The 15,092-nt window shown below is 53.2% G+C and overlaps 1 protein-coding gene across 5 annotated transcripts in view; it reads right to left on the bottom strand.

Moving 5' to 3' along the window:
• Positions 1-15,092, bottom strand: part of DOP1B (DOP1 leucine zipper like protein B) — a 64,673-nt gene that overhangs the window by 23,045 nt on the left and 26,536 nt on the right. For all 5 annotated transcript variants that reach the window (XR_013813320.1, XM_079766655.1, XM_079766657.1 and 2 more), the window contains exons 10-19: positions 14,302-14,422; positions 11,479-11,598; positions 10,188-10,287; positions 9,315-9,506; positions 7,502-8,183; positions 5,742-6,013; positions 4,564-4,716; positions 3,585-3,685; positions 2,464-2,654; positions 332-1,940 (exon numbers count right to left, since the gene is read on the bottom strand). Coding sequence is in view for 4 of the 5 variants with exons in the window: in XM_079766655.1 (XP_079622781.1) it covers positions 332-1,940; positions 2,464-2,654; positions 3,585-3,685; positions 4,564-4,716; positions 5,742-6,013; positions 7,502-8,183; positions 9,315-9,506; positions 10,188-10,287; positions 11,479-11,598; positions 14,302-14,422 (3,541 nt within the window). In the remaining variant the exon portion in view is untranslated. The remainder of the gene's footprint in view (positions 1-331; positions 1,941-2,463; positions 2,655-3,584; positions 3,686-4,563; positions 4,717-5,741; positions 6,014-7,501; positions 8,184-9,314; positions 9,507-10,187; positions 10,288-11,478; positions 11,599-14,301; positions 14,423-15,092) is intronic.

The following is a 15,092-nucleotide window of genomic DNA, read 5'->3' as shown; positions in this document are numbered from 1 at the left end:
GTCATCAGTTTGATATGAGGTCAGGGCACATGCCTAGGTTGTAGGCTTGAAACCCAGTGTGTGTGTGGGGGGTGCAGGAGGCAGCCTATTGATGCTGATGCATCGATGTTTCTATCTCTCTCTCTCCCTCTCCCTTCCTATCTCTAAAATAGTCAACAAAAACATATTTAAAAAAAATAGCTGATCTGGACATTTAGTTCCTTGTCACCCTCCTGACAATGCTAAACAGGCTTCTGATTCAAAGCGCCCTCCAGCTGGCTTCTCCGACAAATCAGCCACTCACTGCAAACCTGTCACTAACGCAGTAATAATCCATCAAGGGGCCGCATACCTGACAGAGAGCTTCACTGATTCGCTTTCATACTGTTTGACCAGCTCGTCCAAGTTTTTGCAAATCTGGACGATGAAGGGTGTCACTGTCCAGCCCAGGGACTTTCCGAAGTACGGCAAGGAGTGCGTGACCAAGCTCACCCAGGCCGGGTGCATGCCGTAGCCGTACGCAGGCTGCAGGCCCCTCACCACGGCCGACACCAGCAGCCCCTGGGAGGTCAGGGGGTGCGGCTGCACGTACTGCAGGGCGCTGATGGCCTGCTGGAAGTCCAGGGCCCGCCGCCACTCCCGCGACAGGTCTGGCTGGTGCTCCGCCTCCTCGGGGACCTGGCCCAGGTGATGCTCCAAGACGATCAGCACCTGCAGGAGCTTCAGCAGCTCGATCTGCAGGGGGTGCTCACTCCAGATCTGGTCCTGGCCCAGGCTGATGAGCTGCTCCTCGAAGAGGCAGTCGTCCCGCAGGGCCCGGCCTCGCTCCGTGGTGGCCAGGCTGTAGCGCTTCTGGCTCGTGTACATGGAGGCCGACAGGGACAGCAGGACGAACTCCTGCACCTTGCACCTCTGCAGCAGGCTGCGGATGAACTCCACGCTCTTCCCCTCCATGCACTTGGCCACAGAGACCAGCTGCGTCATTATCCTAATCAAAACCTCCACGCTTTTGACCTGGACATCCCGGTTGCCAAGCAGGTCTCGGTGGGAGATCTTCAAGTAACAAGGGTAGTAGCTGCGCAGGAAACTCAGGCACAGGTAGGTGAGCAGCTCGATCAGCAGGGAGTGGGGGCACACGTTGGGGGACTGGGTCTGGAGTTTGCCATAGAAGCTCTGGCCCACGAGGGCCTCCTGGTGGCGTGCCAGGAGGTTGGAGATGAGGTTGAGGTGCGCGGTGGAGCTGGTGTCCATGCTGGTCCTGGACACGGCCTCGATGAACTCCTTGGGGTTGGTTTTGAGCACGGCCTCCAACACGGAGAAGGCATAGAGGACTCGCCGCGAGTCGTAGGGCTGCAGGTAGAGCAGGATGTGCTTGAACAAGGCCTCGATCATCTCCTGCCGCTCCCGCTGCTGCTTCAGCAGCCGGGACGCGGTGAGGGCCTGGAGCTCCACGTCGGCCTCCTCGTCACTGGAGAAGGACTCTGAGGCCTGGGTCCTGTCCGAGTCCACACGCGCCAAGCTTAACTTGGCATTGGACTTGAAACTCTCCGCCAGGAAGGCTGCGGGCCGGGGGTAAGCCCTGCTGCCCGTGGGGATGGGCGCACAGCAGCCCTCTTCGTTGCTCAGCTCCGGCGGGTCGTGGGAGGGGGAGGACCAGGAGGACGTGTTCTCGCTGTCCGTGTGGGCGGAGCTCGTGTCTGCGGACTCGGTGTGCTCGCTGCTGTCGGGAGCATCGCGGGCCGCTCTGTCCAGCAGGTCCGTGTAGAAGGGAAGATCCTCCTCGCTCAGCTGGCTTCCCGGCGAGCCCTTCTCTGGCTCCTTCTCCACCTCAGCCCAGATGGCCTCGCGGTCCACAGTGGTGAACTGGTTCAGAGGCATGCCCTCCTCCGAGCTGCCCTCGGGCACGCCACATGCCTCTTTGAAAGAGGTTTTCTTCCTGTTAAACCAACGATGCAAGTCTTCTGAAAATCACAAGACGACAAGCGACTTCAGAAAGGAAGGGTGAGCTATGATATGTTCGTTCTAGAGTGATCTTTGTCTTAAAGCCAGACAGAAAACTTACTATTAATAAAATTACCCCCCAAAAAAAATAAATGAACAAAATAAAGAATAAAAATAAAATTCCCCCATGAAACTACAGCACCAGAGTCTAGATTACATGATGGACAAAAGGCAGACAAGTAAAGCGAACAGGTCTTTTAAACTGTTCGAGCAATCAGCCCGGCTGGTGTGGCTCAGTAGTTGAGCATCCACCTATGAACCAGGAGGATCAATTCCCAGTCAGGGCACAAGCCTGGGTTGCAGGCTCAATCCCCACACGTTTACAAAGTACCTTCACACCGTTCAAATCTGGCAAAATCACAAAGTAGGTCTAAGTGCCTTAACTGTCACAGCGGGCAGCAGGGTCCAACGCCCTTGCCACCCTCCCTGGCCCGGGCACCCTGGGGACACAGCTGGCCCGGCCGCCCGGCAGGGGGAGCTCACCCGCCGAGTTCTCCTGCTTGAGGCAGTGAATGGAAGTCCGTTGGGTTTTGGGCTGGAGCAGCAGCAGGAGCAGGGGCTCGAGGATGCGTGCCACATCCCCGAGGGATAGCGCCCGCACCAGCCAGCCCTGGGCCGCCGCACCGATGGCGCCGTCTGTGCAGGTCAGGCTGTCCAGCACCACGAACAGGGACCTTGGGTGGAAGTGCACCATGAGGTGGGCGTGCAGCACCATGTGCGGGACACCCCCGGGGAGCTCACCCACGCTGGGCTGTGGGCCCCAGCAGATAAGCACCTGGGAGTTAAACCTTGGCTTTGTGCTAGAATCAGCATGGGAGTCCAGATCCCCAGGCCTGGCCAGTGTGGTTCAGTGGTTAAGTGTCGACCTATGAACCAGGAGGTCACAGTTCAATTCCCAGTCAGGGCACATGCCCAGGTTGTGGGCTCAATCCCCAGTAGGGGAGTGCAGGGGGCAGCCAATCAGTGACTCTCTCATCATTGATGTTTCTATCTTTCTCTCCCTCTCCCTTCCTCTCAGAAATCAATAAAAACATATTAAAAAAATAGAAATAAATGAAGTCCTGATCTCTAGGCCTCGGCCCAATCGGTTAAATCAGCCCGGGGATGGGCCCCAGGCATCGCAATGAGCTGCCAGTAAGGCTGTATCTGACCCCACACCTAGAGTTTTGGAAACAAAGGAGGGGGTTTTTGGAAAACAATGTGGATTATAATGTACCTGCAATCAACTCACATCTTAAGCCAGTTGATGACTTTACAAGTATATACAACTAGTGTGGCCACCACTCCAATCAAGAACTGGACCTTCTCCATTTCCCTACTCCCCCCACCTCCCCATGGGGCACGCTCTGACAGCTCCCCCAGTGACTCGAGGCACCGGAGTCTCCTCCCTCCTCAACCACAGCAGGGACAGCCCCACCACGTATCCATTCACGTGTGTCCAGCCTGAAGCCATTTAGGGGATCCTGAGACCGGCTGCTGTGCATCAGGACTGTGAGGTCATGTGGTCCGAGCACGCATCTCCCCATCCCCAGCCCAGCACGCTGACCGGGGACCGTGCAAAGTGCCTTCTGCCTGCGGGTCAATGATGAGGAAGACAGCCTCACCTGTCGAAGGAGCGGTTGTGCGATGTCACTCGGTTGCCCTGGATCTCCCGCGTCAGGTGCCAGAGGACGGAAAATCTGAACAGAGCCTCCAATCTGGTTCCCTGGATTAGGAAATAAACGGGCGTGAGGAGCCTGGTTTCCCAGCAAGACACTGTTCTTGGTCGCGTGAATTCCAATTTAAACGCAAACGAGAGCTCAGGAGCAGGACGGCAGTGCAGCAGAGGCAGGTCACTGCCTGGTGCCCGTCCTGCCCCTCTCCCCTCGCTCCCGGTGACACGGTGCGCTGTCACTGAAGAGCCTGGTTGCTGGTCCAGCCGTGGCGCTCCCCCTGCCCGGGGCCGCAGGGAAACAGGAGAGTGGGGCTCATGCCCTTCCCTGAGAAGTGACAGGCCCCTGGCTCAGGGCACAGGACACCACTGCACTGCGCGGACACGGGCTGCGGGCCGACCCCTCCTCTCCACGGCCTCCTGTGCCAGCACTTCCAGCAGCTGCAGCAAGGCCCGCAGGCACCCACAGGCCCGCGGGCACCCACAGGCCCGCGGGCACCCACAGGCCCGCGGGCACCCACAGGCCCGCGGGCACCCACAGGCCCGTAAACACCTACAGGCCCGCAGGCACCCACAGGCCCGCAGGCACCCACAGGCCCGCAGGCACCCACAGGCCCGTAAACACCTACAGGCCCGCAGGCACCCACAGGCCCGCAGGCACCCACAGGTCCACAAACACCACGGCAGTCTGGGCCGATTTCCCTGGGGAGCCCTGAGGTGGACACAGACCATGTTTTGGGGACTCCAAGGGGACAGCTCATGCGGCAGGAGGCCTTCTAGTTCCGACATCCCTGACACTTCTGCTCACTAACCAGGACGTCCACCGGCCCCAGACTGACCCCGGCTGGATACATGCAGCCTGCCCTGGGCACGGAGTGCCAGGCTGCCCAGCAGGGGGACCCGCGCAGGCCGGAGGCTGGGGCTGCACTCGCCTTGTCCGGGTCCAGCAGGGCGTGGCAGATGATGTCCTCGCAGATGCTGGCCGTCGGGGCCAGGCAGTGCAGCCGGTAGAACAGCTCCACGCAGGTGACGTGGTGCTCCCGGGTCTCCTGGTTCAGCTGGTTCCACAGCACACGAGCCACCCTCTGGGACGAAGGGACACGGTGTGAACCAGGTGTGAACAAGGCCAGTCCTGGTACCAACATCCTGGCTTCTGCCTGTTTGCTATGTGAGAATCCTTAACCGACAAAGGAACATCGCCAACAAACCACACAAACCAAACCCAACCCAAACCAGGAAGCCAGCAGAAGTCATCCCGCACAGGCCAGGATGCGGGCACACGTGGAGCTTGCCACCAGCTGAGACCCTCAGCTACAGAGAGGGGGTCAGCCGGGAGCAAGAACCTACGGGTCAACGGGCACAAACCAAGCCTTCCCGGTGCCGGCGCTGGGGCTCCAGACGGCCCTCGACCACCGCTGTGAGGGACGCGCAGCACCTCTCCATCTAGGGGGCGCTCTGATCGGCTTGGCTTCACTGCCACAACGTGCCTGTTCCCTCTGCTGTGGACAGAGCCGCGGCCGATGCCCGGCTCACTGTCAGGACCCAAACTGCATCCCACAGGAGTCCTCCGTCTCCCAGCCGACCTCAGCTCGTAAACAAGCGGGGCCAGTGGCCAGCTGCAGCTCCTCCCCGCCTCCAGGGAGCTCCCGACCCAACAGGGTGAGGCTCCAAAGCAGGTGGGTCCCCGCTTCCGGGAGGAGGCTATCTGAAGGCATTCTTCTGGGTCACAGAGAGGGCGTCTCCTGGATTACGGTATTTTAGGGACAACTTAAGATAAAAGAACTTTTTTGTCCATCTTTTTCCACGTGACAAAGCTGTCTTCTCTGCACAGAGCACTGACCACCGCCTGGCGCGCGGCCCTGCCCATGACTCACTTCTGACCTAAGGGAGTGTGGTTTCCGATGGACAAGTCACAGCTAAACTGCTGGCACTGGACACTCACTCCCCGGCCAGGCCCTGTGCCGGGAGCCCACGGCGGGCACAGTCCTATCTGGTGTCACCAGAGCTGCCGCATTCCTCACCACAGTGGCCACAGCCCTGGGGACAGCTTTCTGCACATGGTCCAAGAGGAGGACCCAGGTCCCGCCCACCGCTCTCCGGCGGGAAATACCTGATAGAAGTCCGTTTTCTCCGCGATGACCTTCAGGATTCCTGGCGCGATGGGAGGCACCGTCACCATCTGCAGCTTGCCGAGAAACGGGCTGTACCCAGAGCTCTTATAGCGCCGCATCTTGTCCTCGATGACAAGAGCGAGGGACTGGGAGTGGTTTATCACTTCCAGCAGCGTGGAGATGGCCACGTTCTGGAGGTAGCAGTCGGTCCCACAGCAGCAAATGGTCATGAGGGATCTCAGCCACGCGGGAAAACTGGACTCGCCGGCCCCTGGAAGGAAGCCAACCAGACAGGGTGGGAACAAGCAAAAGCCCCCGAGAACGGCGCTCGGACACACGGCCTCTAACCCGGCGACCCGGGAGGCCTCCTGGCCTCCGGGGGGACCTGGCTGCAGGCAGCACTCAGGCCGGAGGGTGAAGGAGACCGCGTCTGCTTGCAAATTGTTGGCCCTCGACCTCAGGGCTTTGAGATGATTCAAAATGTCTGTTTTCCTTTAAAGACTTAGATACAGTGAAGTTTTTGCTTAACTTACATAAAATAAAATTCACACGTTTGGGTTCAAATTGTTTCCCCAGGGCTCTCCTGGTGGCAGGGCACATGGCATTGGCTTGAAAAGGGCAGAAACAGATGGAGGGACCCATTCTCCACCCAGGTCAATGCCTCTGGCGGCGGGCGCCAGGAGACCAAGGGTGTGGAAGTTTAAGGTAATGACTTAGACAGAAAATCCTGCCCTATGTTCATTCCCACCACCCTAATCGCTCTTTCTTGTTCCCCGCCTTCCCCTCTATCCCTTTCTCCCCACCCCCTTTGTTTAAAGTACTCTCTGCCTGCGATGGACGGAGTGATGCCTGTCCAAATTCATGTGGAAGCCCAGCCCCTGGTGGGACGGTCTGGAGGTGGAGTCTTGGGAGGTCCCTGGGTTTAGATGAGGGCCTGAGTGCAGGGCCTTCAGATGGAACATCAGAGACCCCCCACACCCCCAGGCTGTGAGCACCGAGTGAGACGGTGGCTGTCTGTAACCAGGGGGAGATGTCACCAGGAACCGACTATGCTGACCCCCTGATCTCGAACTTCCAGCCCAGAACTGTGAGAAGATAAAGTTCCAGTGTTTAAGCTGCTCAGTCCATGGTATTTCATTAGGGCCCTGAGCCCAGACACTGCCCGCTATGGGTTGAGCTGTGCCCACCAATATTCTGTATTGAAGTCCTAACCCGTTATACAGTTAATTACAGTGGGATCACGCAGAGTGGCCCCAACCCAATAAAGCAGGTGTCCTTAGAGAGGGAGACCTGAACACAGGGGCACACGGGGAGAGCGATGGAAAGACTGGAGCTACAACGCCGCATGGCAGAGCGCGGGGAGATGGCAGCGTGGCCCCGCCCAGACCCGGCGCTCACACTCTGGCCTCAGGACTGGAGAGAACACGTTTCTGTGGCTTAAGCCGCTTGTTTGTGGCACTTTTTCGTGGCAGCCCAAACAGACGAATGCATAAATCTTTAACACCAGCTCCATGAAAAAGTCTACTGGTCATCAAACACCTTTTATGCTCCAGCCCTTTTAATGGACAGACACCCAATGTATAAAAATAAAGACCCAGCTTCACCCATCTGCCACTGGCACACACAACTAATTAGAAACTACGGAGGAAGCGAGTGTGGCCAGGTTCCTCCCTGGACGACATGAGCCCTGCTCCTCTGAGAGCTCAACAGCCTAAGAACCACGAGTCCCCCAGAGGGGCCACCTCGGGCCCCCGCTCACCGGAAGGCTGGAAGAGCGTCTCCCAGAGCCGCTCCGTCTCCTCCTCGGACAGGTAGATGGGGAAGGTGGCGCAGTCCAGCAGCAGGTGGCAGGCGGCGGCAAAGGCCTCCCTGCAGGCCTCGCTGGAGCCGCCCAGGTCAGGGCCCACCTGGTCCACGGCCCAGTCTCCCTTTGTCTGGCCGGGGCTGCTGGGCAAAGGTGATGGCGGCTCCACAGTTTTGGTCTTAAATGGAGACCCTCGAACTGTGAACCAGTCGGAGAGCATCTGCTTAAACTGGGGCACGCTGATGGGCCTGGCGTCCCCCGAGTTCTTCCTGCCGCGGGGGCGGGGCTCCGGGCCCCGAGGCACGCTCTCGTCCTGCTGGCCTGCGGGCTCCGCGGCCTTGCTTTCCTCAGTGGATGCCGCCAGCTCGACTCCAAAGATGTTCTTGTGCGCAAAGTTGGCAATCAGCTCTTGGAGGCAGAAGAACGTCCTCTGCATACTCCCGCCCGTCTTCCAAACGTCGTCTCTTTCAGGGGAGACTCTGGGGACCCGCAGGTGCTCCGAGAGCTCCGGCGACGACGCACTGAGCCCAATCCCGCTGTCTTCGGACTTCAGTGCAGGAAACGAAGCCTCTTCATCACCTGGGATTACAGCCTTCGTGTCTAAAATTATGTCACTGTTTTCACCTTTTACTGGACTCTGCAAAAAACGGAAGTTTATAATGTGCATCTTGTAAGACCAGGGGATTTGAATATCAGCCGAATTAGGCACAGTAAATGTGCTCTTCCTGGTTTTAAAATCAGAATTCTCTACACCAAGAGGACCCTGTGCACAGTGTAGAACACAGTGAAGACTGCACACAGGCCAGGCAGAGGCGCCGGCCCGAGGAGGGGCAGACAGACCGCCATGCTTTCCGGGTTATTTAGACTCTTCAGCATTAAAAAAAACTTAGTTAAAAACAGTCTGACGGATTTAAGAATATGAATGAGGAAATTGGGCTGAGGGTAAAATAAAGACATGAAGAAATAAAATAAGAGGAGAAAGCTAGAACAAAGTTTTCATACACACACACACATATACACATATGTATGTGTATAGTAAGTCCTCACTTAATGTCAATAGATTTTGCAACTTTAAACCAAATCATGTAAAAGGAAAGCGATTTATCAGAGACTAACTGATATAAACAGGAGTCGAGTTCCCGTGGCATCTCATAGTTATAACAAAACGATGCTGTTCAAAGACCTGCTGTATGTATTTGTGTGGCTTTTCCAGAGAGATGAAACATCAACCTGCAATGAACCAACCTCTTTTCTTACACTGTTACTTAGATAATACCACATTAAGTTTAAAATTCCTTAGCATGTAACCTCTGGTGCTTTCTAGGGAAGACTGAAGAGTATTACGCAATTTTTGAGACATTCTTTTTAATCTGTAGACGTCACATCCTTAAGTTTATATCTTAAGTCATTCTTAGAACATTTTTCTCCCATAGCTAGAGCAGAGCCCCTGCCCCAGTGTAAGCAGATGATCTGCAATAGCTTTTGGGGAAAAGGAAGGACTAACTTTGCAACCGAGGCAGCAGTCGGTAACTAGTCTGTGGGCTGAGACTCCAGTCCCTCACACAGCTCATCCCGTGGGCAAGGGGAGGGGCTGACATCCATGCTAAGAACTTGCATAGAGTGAGGATTTGAGAAGCGTACTGTAGATCTCACTTCTAGATCTTCCAGTCCTCACACCTATGCTAATTGACCCTGAGTTACTTTCTGCTCCCAGGGAGGCACAAGCTCCTTCCGGCTCAGGACCATTCTGGCTGCTCCTGGCACGTACCGAGTTTCTGCTCGTGGCCTCCGCATCCAGGTAGGAAGGCGGCATCTGGACCTTGCTGAGCACCTTGAAACACGTCTTCAGGGCGTGCGTGAGTTCGGGCAAGCTTAAAGCCTCCACGTCCTCGGCCAGAGGCTGCACCAGGCAGGCGAGCACCTGCGGGAGGTACTGGGTCTGCACCTCCGAGTACAGCTCCTGGAAGGAGACACGGGCTAATGAACGTGGTTCGGCTTACAATCAAGGAAAAGAATGCACCTCACAACGCTTCTTAAGAGAACAAAACAGTATTTCTTTCTGATCTGGACAAATCATAGACTTTTGTCTTCTCCTTTCAAGTGGCTTTCCCCTTTCTAATAGAAAATCACTGCCACCTTTATTTCTCCATCGAGGAAATTAGTTTCCTTTGGGGAAACTGGCCAACTACAGACGTTTACTAGTAAGCAGGAAATACATTCACTCCCACTCCTAAATACAGCATGACGCCCAGTTCACCATCGGCTTGCATGACTTCAGCTCAGCCCCCTTAAACCTGGCTCAAACGTTACAACCCCTTCTAAACAAGACATAAAATGTAGCAGATTTGTTCAACAGGCCAACAAGACTAAGGACAACGTAACAGAACCCTGGCCGGTGGCTCAGTGGTTGGAGCATCGCCCCTACACCAAAGGGTGGCGGGTTCTATTCCCAGTCAGGGCACATTCCCAGGTGGCAGGTTTGATCCTCGGTTAGGGTGTGTGCGGGAGGCAACTGATCTGTTTCTCTCACATTGATGTTTCTCTTTCTCTCTCCCTTCCTCTCTCCAAAAATCAATGTAAGAAATAAAAATAAAAACGTAACAGCAAGCGCGGAGCCATCCCCCCCAGCGAAGGCCCTCACCAGGGGAATGACGTCCAGCAGGAACACGAGGAGGGCGCAGAGCTCCGAGACCGTGGGGGCAGGGCTGACGCTCTTCTCAATGGGACTCGGCTTCGCTGGTCTACGGAAGTCCCAGGAGAGAAAAACAGATCAAGTCTTTCTCCTACAATAATTCAAACATTTCTTTAATTTTCAATGAAACTTATTCTATTTCAAACATAATGAAATGTAGCTTCTATAGTGCCAATCCTTAAGGTTTGGTGCCTAAAACCTCCTAACACAGGGAAGTATCGAGGAGTCTTGAGCCCTAGCCGGTTTGGGTCAGTGGATAGAGCATCAGCCCTCGAACTGAAGGGTCCTGGGTTTGATCTGGTCAAGGGCACGTACCTCGGGTGCAGGCTCGATCCTCGGCCCTGGTCAGGGCACACGCAGGAGGCAACCAATCGATGTGTCTTCTCTCTCACATCGATGTCTCTCCCCCTCCCTTCCACTCTCTCTAAAAAATCAATGGGAAAATATCCTCGGGTGAGGATTAACAATAAAAAATAAAAATAAATAAGTGTCTTGAATCTGCTTGTCTTCACAACGGGTTCATGTTGATGTGAGTGTCATCAGTTCGGATCAGGGTGGTTCCTACCCACATGGGATCCACACCCAGAGATCTGGAGCGCTGTCAACAGCAACCACTCCAGGCTCCCATCCCAGCCCAAAGGCCTGCTCCCAGGGGAGGAGCCTGGCCAGAGCACAGCACAGGCTGGACACCTGTCCACTCACTACTCCCCGGAGGTCACCACCACCCGAGATTCTGAGCTGGTGTAATTCACCAGATTCAAAGTGACATAAAGCTGACTATAGCAACTGAAAAATGAATGCTTTTATCTGACCAGTTATACACTGATTTCAGAGGAACTTAAGGAGACTGATGATCAAACACTGAGTCTGGTCACAGAGCCACAAAGTCAAGCTTCCTTCACAGATCAAGCCTCCAGAGGGCTGTGCGAGGAAAGCGGATTTATCAGAGCAACTAGGAAATGCACGGGGGGGGGGTGGGAGGGAGGACTGGGGAGGTTCTATCCTTGGACTCTAATAAATGAAGAGGCGCAGAATTGTGTGGCAAAGACGATGGGGACCTTCTCAATGGCAATGCCTTTTATTCTATTATCATCTTAAGTGAATTCTTTCCAATCGTGTACTCAGCAGAAACCACCCAACTTTAGCCTGTTACATGTAATCTGAGCACAATACGCAGCTACGAAACCATGAAACCCTCTAATCCTTCTGGAATTTTCATTATCCTGAACTGGACACTTACCTAAAGCAATCCTCAAAACACCTCGTCATGTAGTCCCAGAGAAAGTCTGTGCTGAGGGAAGTGATCAGCAAATTCACCGTTTTAACAATCTCAGAGGCATTTCGGTTTTCTTTTATTGCACTGTAAAGGGAGAGGGATACTCATAAACATATCTATGAGAAACCCTGTCTGACAAGAACACCATGTCTGAAAAACAAATTCACTTTAGCATTCAGAACTTATTTCTAGAGACCGACAAACGTGGTTTAAGATAAAAAGATCCCTCACTGTTCTTCTCCCTCACTCTTTTCTATAGAAAAGAGTATGTACAATGCCACCCTAAGCACTTGCTATGTCGACACATTCTCTTAGAAATAAGCTTAAGAGCTCTCGTAAAAAGAAGGTGATGTAGAAAACCAGTTTCAGTCCCACTGTAGGCAACTAGATGCTCTACTGTTGAAATCACACGGCACAACCACTCAGGGGGGACTTCTGGCTGACACTTAAATGTGCACCTTCTATGACTCAGAAACTGACTCTAGGGATTTACCCCCCACAAAGCTTTGCACACAGGGTACCACTGCAAGGTCATTAAAAATACTGAAAAGGTGCCTCAGTGGTTAAGCATGAACCTAGGAACCAGGAGGTCACGGTTCGATTCCCAGTCAGGGCACATGCCCAGATTTCAGGCTTGATTCCCCATATGAGGCATGCAGGAGGCAGCCAATCAATGATTCTCTCTCATCATTGATGCTTCTATCTATCTCTCCCTCTCCCTTCCTCTCTGAAATCAATAAAAATATACTTTTAGAAATACCAAAAAAGTGGAAAGCACCTAAAAGCCAATCAGTAAGAGAATGGCAAATCAGTCAGAATTTCTTACAAAGTGATAAATCCTTCCCGAGAAATCTAAGGCAACTATCATATCCCACAGGAGAGAGTAGAGTTACTCACGACTTGCATTAAAAGAAATAAAGGCAACTAGACAGTGTAATTTCATCTTTAAAAGATAGACCTCTCTCTTTCTGCACACACACACACACACACACACACACACACACACACACACACTAGTGGTCCGGTGCACGAAATTCATGCACGGAGGGGGGGGGTGGTTCCCTCAGTCCAGCCTGCACCCTCTCCAATTGGGGACCCCTTGGGGGACATCCCTCTCATAATCTGGGACTGCTGGCTCCTAATTGCTCACCTGCCTGCCTCTGCCTGCCTGCCCCTAACTCCTCTGCCTGCCTGCCTGCCTGATCTCCCCTAACCTCTCTGCCTGCCTGCCTGATCGCCCCTAACTGCCCTCCCCTGCTGGCCTGATCTCGCCCCCAACTGTTCTCCCCTGCCAGCCTGATCAGCCCTAACTGCTTCCGTCTGCCTGATCACCCCTAATGCCCTCCCCTGCTGGCCAATTTGATTCTGAATGGTCGGTTTCTATGCCAGTCAGCATCAAAAGCTCTGCCTCTTAGGCAGCCATTGGCTCCTCACAGTTCACCCAGATTTGGTTCTGATTGGTTGGTTTCTATGCCAGTCAGCGTCTCCGGGCCTATCTCTGGGCTTGATCAGAGAGGTGGGGCTGATCAGCAGCCCCCAGGGAGGCCCAGAGAAAAACAGAGGCGCAGCTGCTGGCGAAGCTGGGAGAGAAAGAGAGAAGCAACGGCTGATCAACAGCTGCCATGGCAGGTGTGGATCAGACCCTGCCCCTCTCTCTCTCTCTCTCTGGGCCTCTCTCTGGGCCTGATCCGCAGCCCCCTCAGCAGTCAGTGCTGGGTCACTGCACCCGCACGGGCGGCAGTCAGTGCTGGGTTGCCGGGGCTGACTGCAGGACTGACTTCTGGTGTTTGGTCAAGCCTTTGGTCGGTCATTATGGACCCTGGATTTTTATATATTAGGCTATATATAGACACACTATATATTATATATACATTGAAAATCTAGAAGAAAATTGTTTTGTTTTTTCTTTGAAGGGCAGTGGGATTATGGGTAATCTCTTTTTTCTTGATCTTCGAATACTGTTATATTCTACAATGGGCATGTACTGTTTTCATATTCAGAAAAACAATATACTACTCAGGGAAAAATAAAGCAAACGCTAAGAATTCTTGGTACACTGACAATTAAAAAACCAGAAAAATCTTCCAATTGATTTAAATTTTCAATATACCCAGTGCCAATTCAGGCAGAAGGATATTATATCAAGAGTAAAGTAATAAGAGGTTGAACTATCTTAACCCTTTGCACTCGCTTGCTTTTTTCTCGATTCCTTTATTCTAATGCTAACCATGTCGAGTCACACTCGACATCCGAGTGCAAAAGGTTAAAAAGAACAAAAACAGAAGAAAAAAGAAGAAAAACAAAACATAGGGCTGATAGATAACTAGACACTTCAGGTCAACATATCTGCTGTCTCCCAAATGCTCCTCTCCCCCTGCCCTCAGGGTCCTGGAGCATGTGGCCTGGGAAGCCCATACCTTGACCCCCAAAACTCCTCATCTCCTGAAGACTCATGTTCCTGGCTCCCCTTCATGGCCACCCGAAACAGCCTCCCCGCTGTAAGTCATACTGGGTAATCTAGATCCGCCTGTCTCCACTGACCGCTCTTCGTACTTGACCAATAAACACTGTCTGTGCTTCCCAGGCTAGGGCAGAGGCTAGATGAAACCCCTTTTAGACTCCTCCCCGAATTCAGGTCAGTCACTTCACGTGGACTGACTCATCGTTATGATGACCTAGGCTGCATCTCCTGTCCCAGATCTGCACCATTTATGGTAAACAACAGAGAAGTGAAATCCTGGCATTGGGGAGTGAGGAAGAGGGTAAAGTGGGAGGCCCAGCCCAGACCTGGTCAGCAGACTCCCGTTCTGCGTGTAGCTAAGCTGGAGATCGGAGCCAAGCGCGTCTCTGCAGTAGGAATAAAAGGCCCGGATGACTTCGAGAAACAAATCCCCAACCACCTGAGGCCCTGCAATGAAAAGGAAAATGGCCAGAGAAAGATTAACAACCCATTTGTAAGTCAGTAAATGACACACACAAAACATACAGAGCAAGCATGTCAAACTCGTGGCATGTGGCCCTCCGGCCGTGAGTTTGACATGCTTGGTATAGAGTAACTCTCTCTATACAGATGATTTATATCATCTAAAAAGCTCAGAAACTTACTTAAAGTGTAGCAATGACAACGTTAACTGGGGATGAGCACCCCTGAAAATGGCCAATATTTTTGTAGAGCTTTCTGTGTGCTGGACACTGCTCTAAGCCTTTTACGTCTATAACTTATTTAATCCTCACAGCAGCTGCATGACCAGGTGCTAAATTCATGTCCTGATTACAGGTAAGAGGAATGAGGTGGAGTTCAGGTAACATCAAGTCAGATTCTGCTGGGTGGAGCAGGGCGCATGCATAATGTTTTGTTTTGTTTTTCTTGTCCTGAGCTCTCTTGTATTTTTAAAATTTTTTTATTGAATTTATTTGATGACATTGGTTAAGTATGTGCAATGTTTTATTTATTTTTTAAAAATATATATTTTTATTGATTTGAGAGAGGAAGGGAGAGGGAGAGATAGAAATATCAATTGAGCCCTAACCGGTTTGGCTCAGTGGATGGAGCGTCGGCCTGTGCACGGAAGCGTCCC

Source organism: Cnephaeus nilssonii (genome assembly GCF_951640355.1).
Source record: "Cnephaeus nilssonii genome assembly, chromosome: 3".
In the NCBI taxonomy this organism is placed as follows: Eukaryota; Metazoa; Chordata; class Mammalia; order Chiroptera; family Vespertilionidae; genus Cnephaeus; species Cnephaeus nilssonii.
This window is presented reverse-complemented; position numbering and strand designations above follow the sequence as displayed.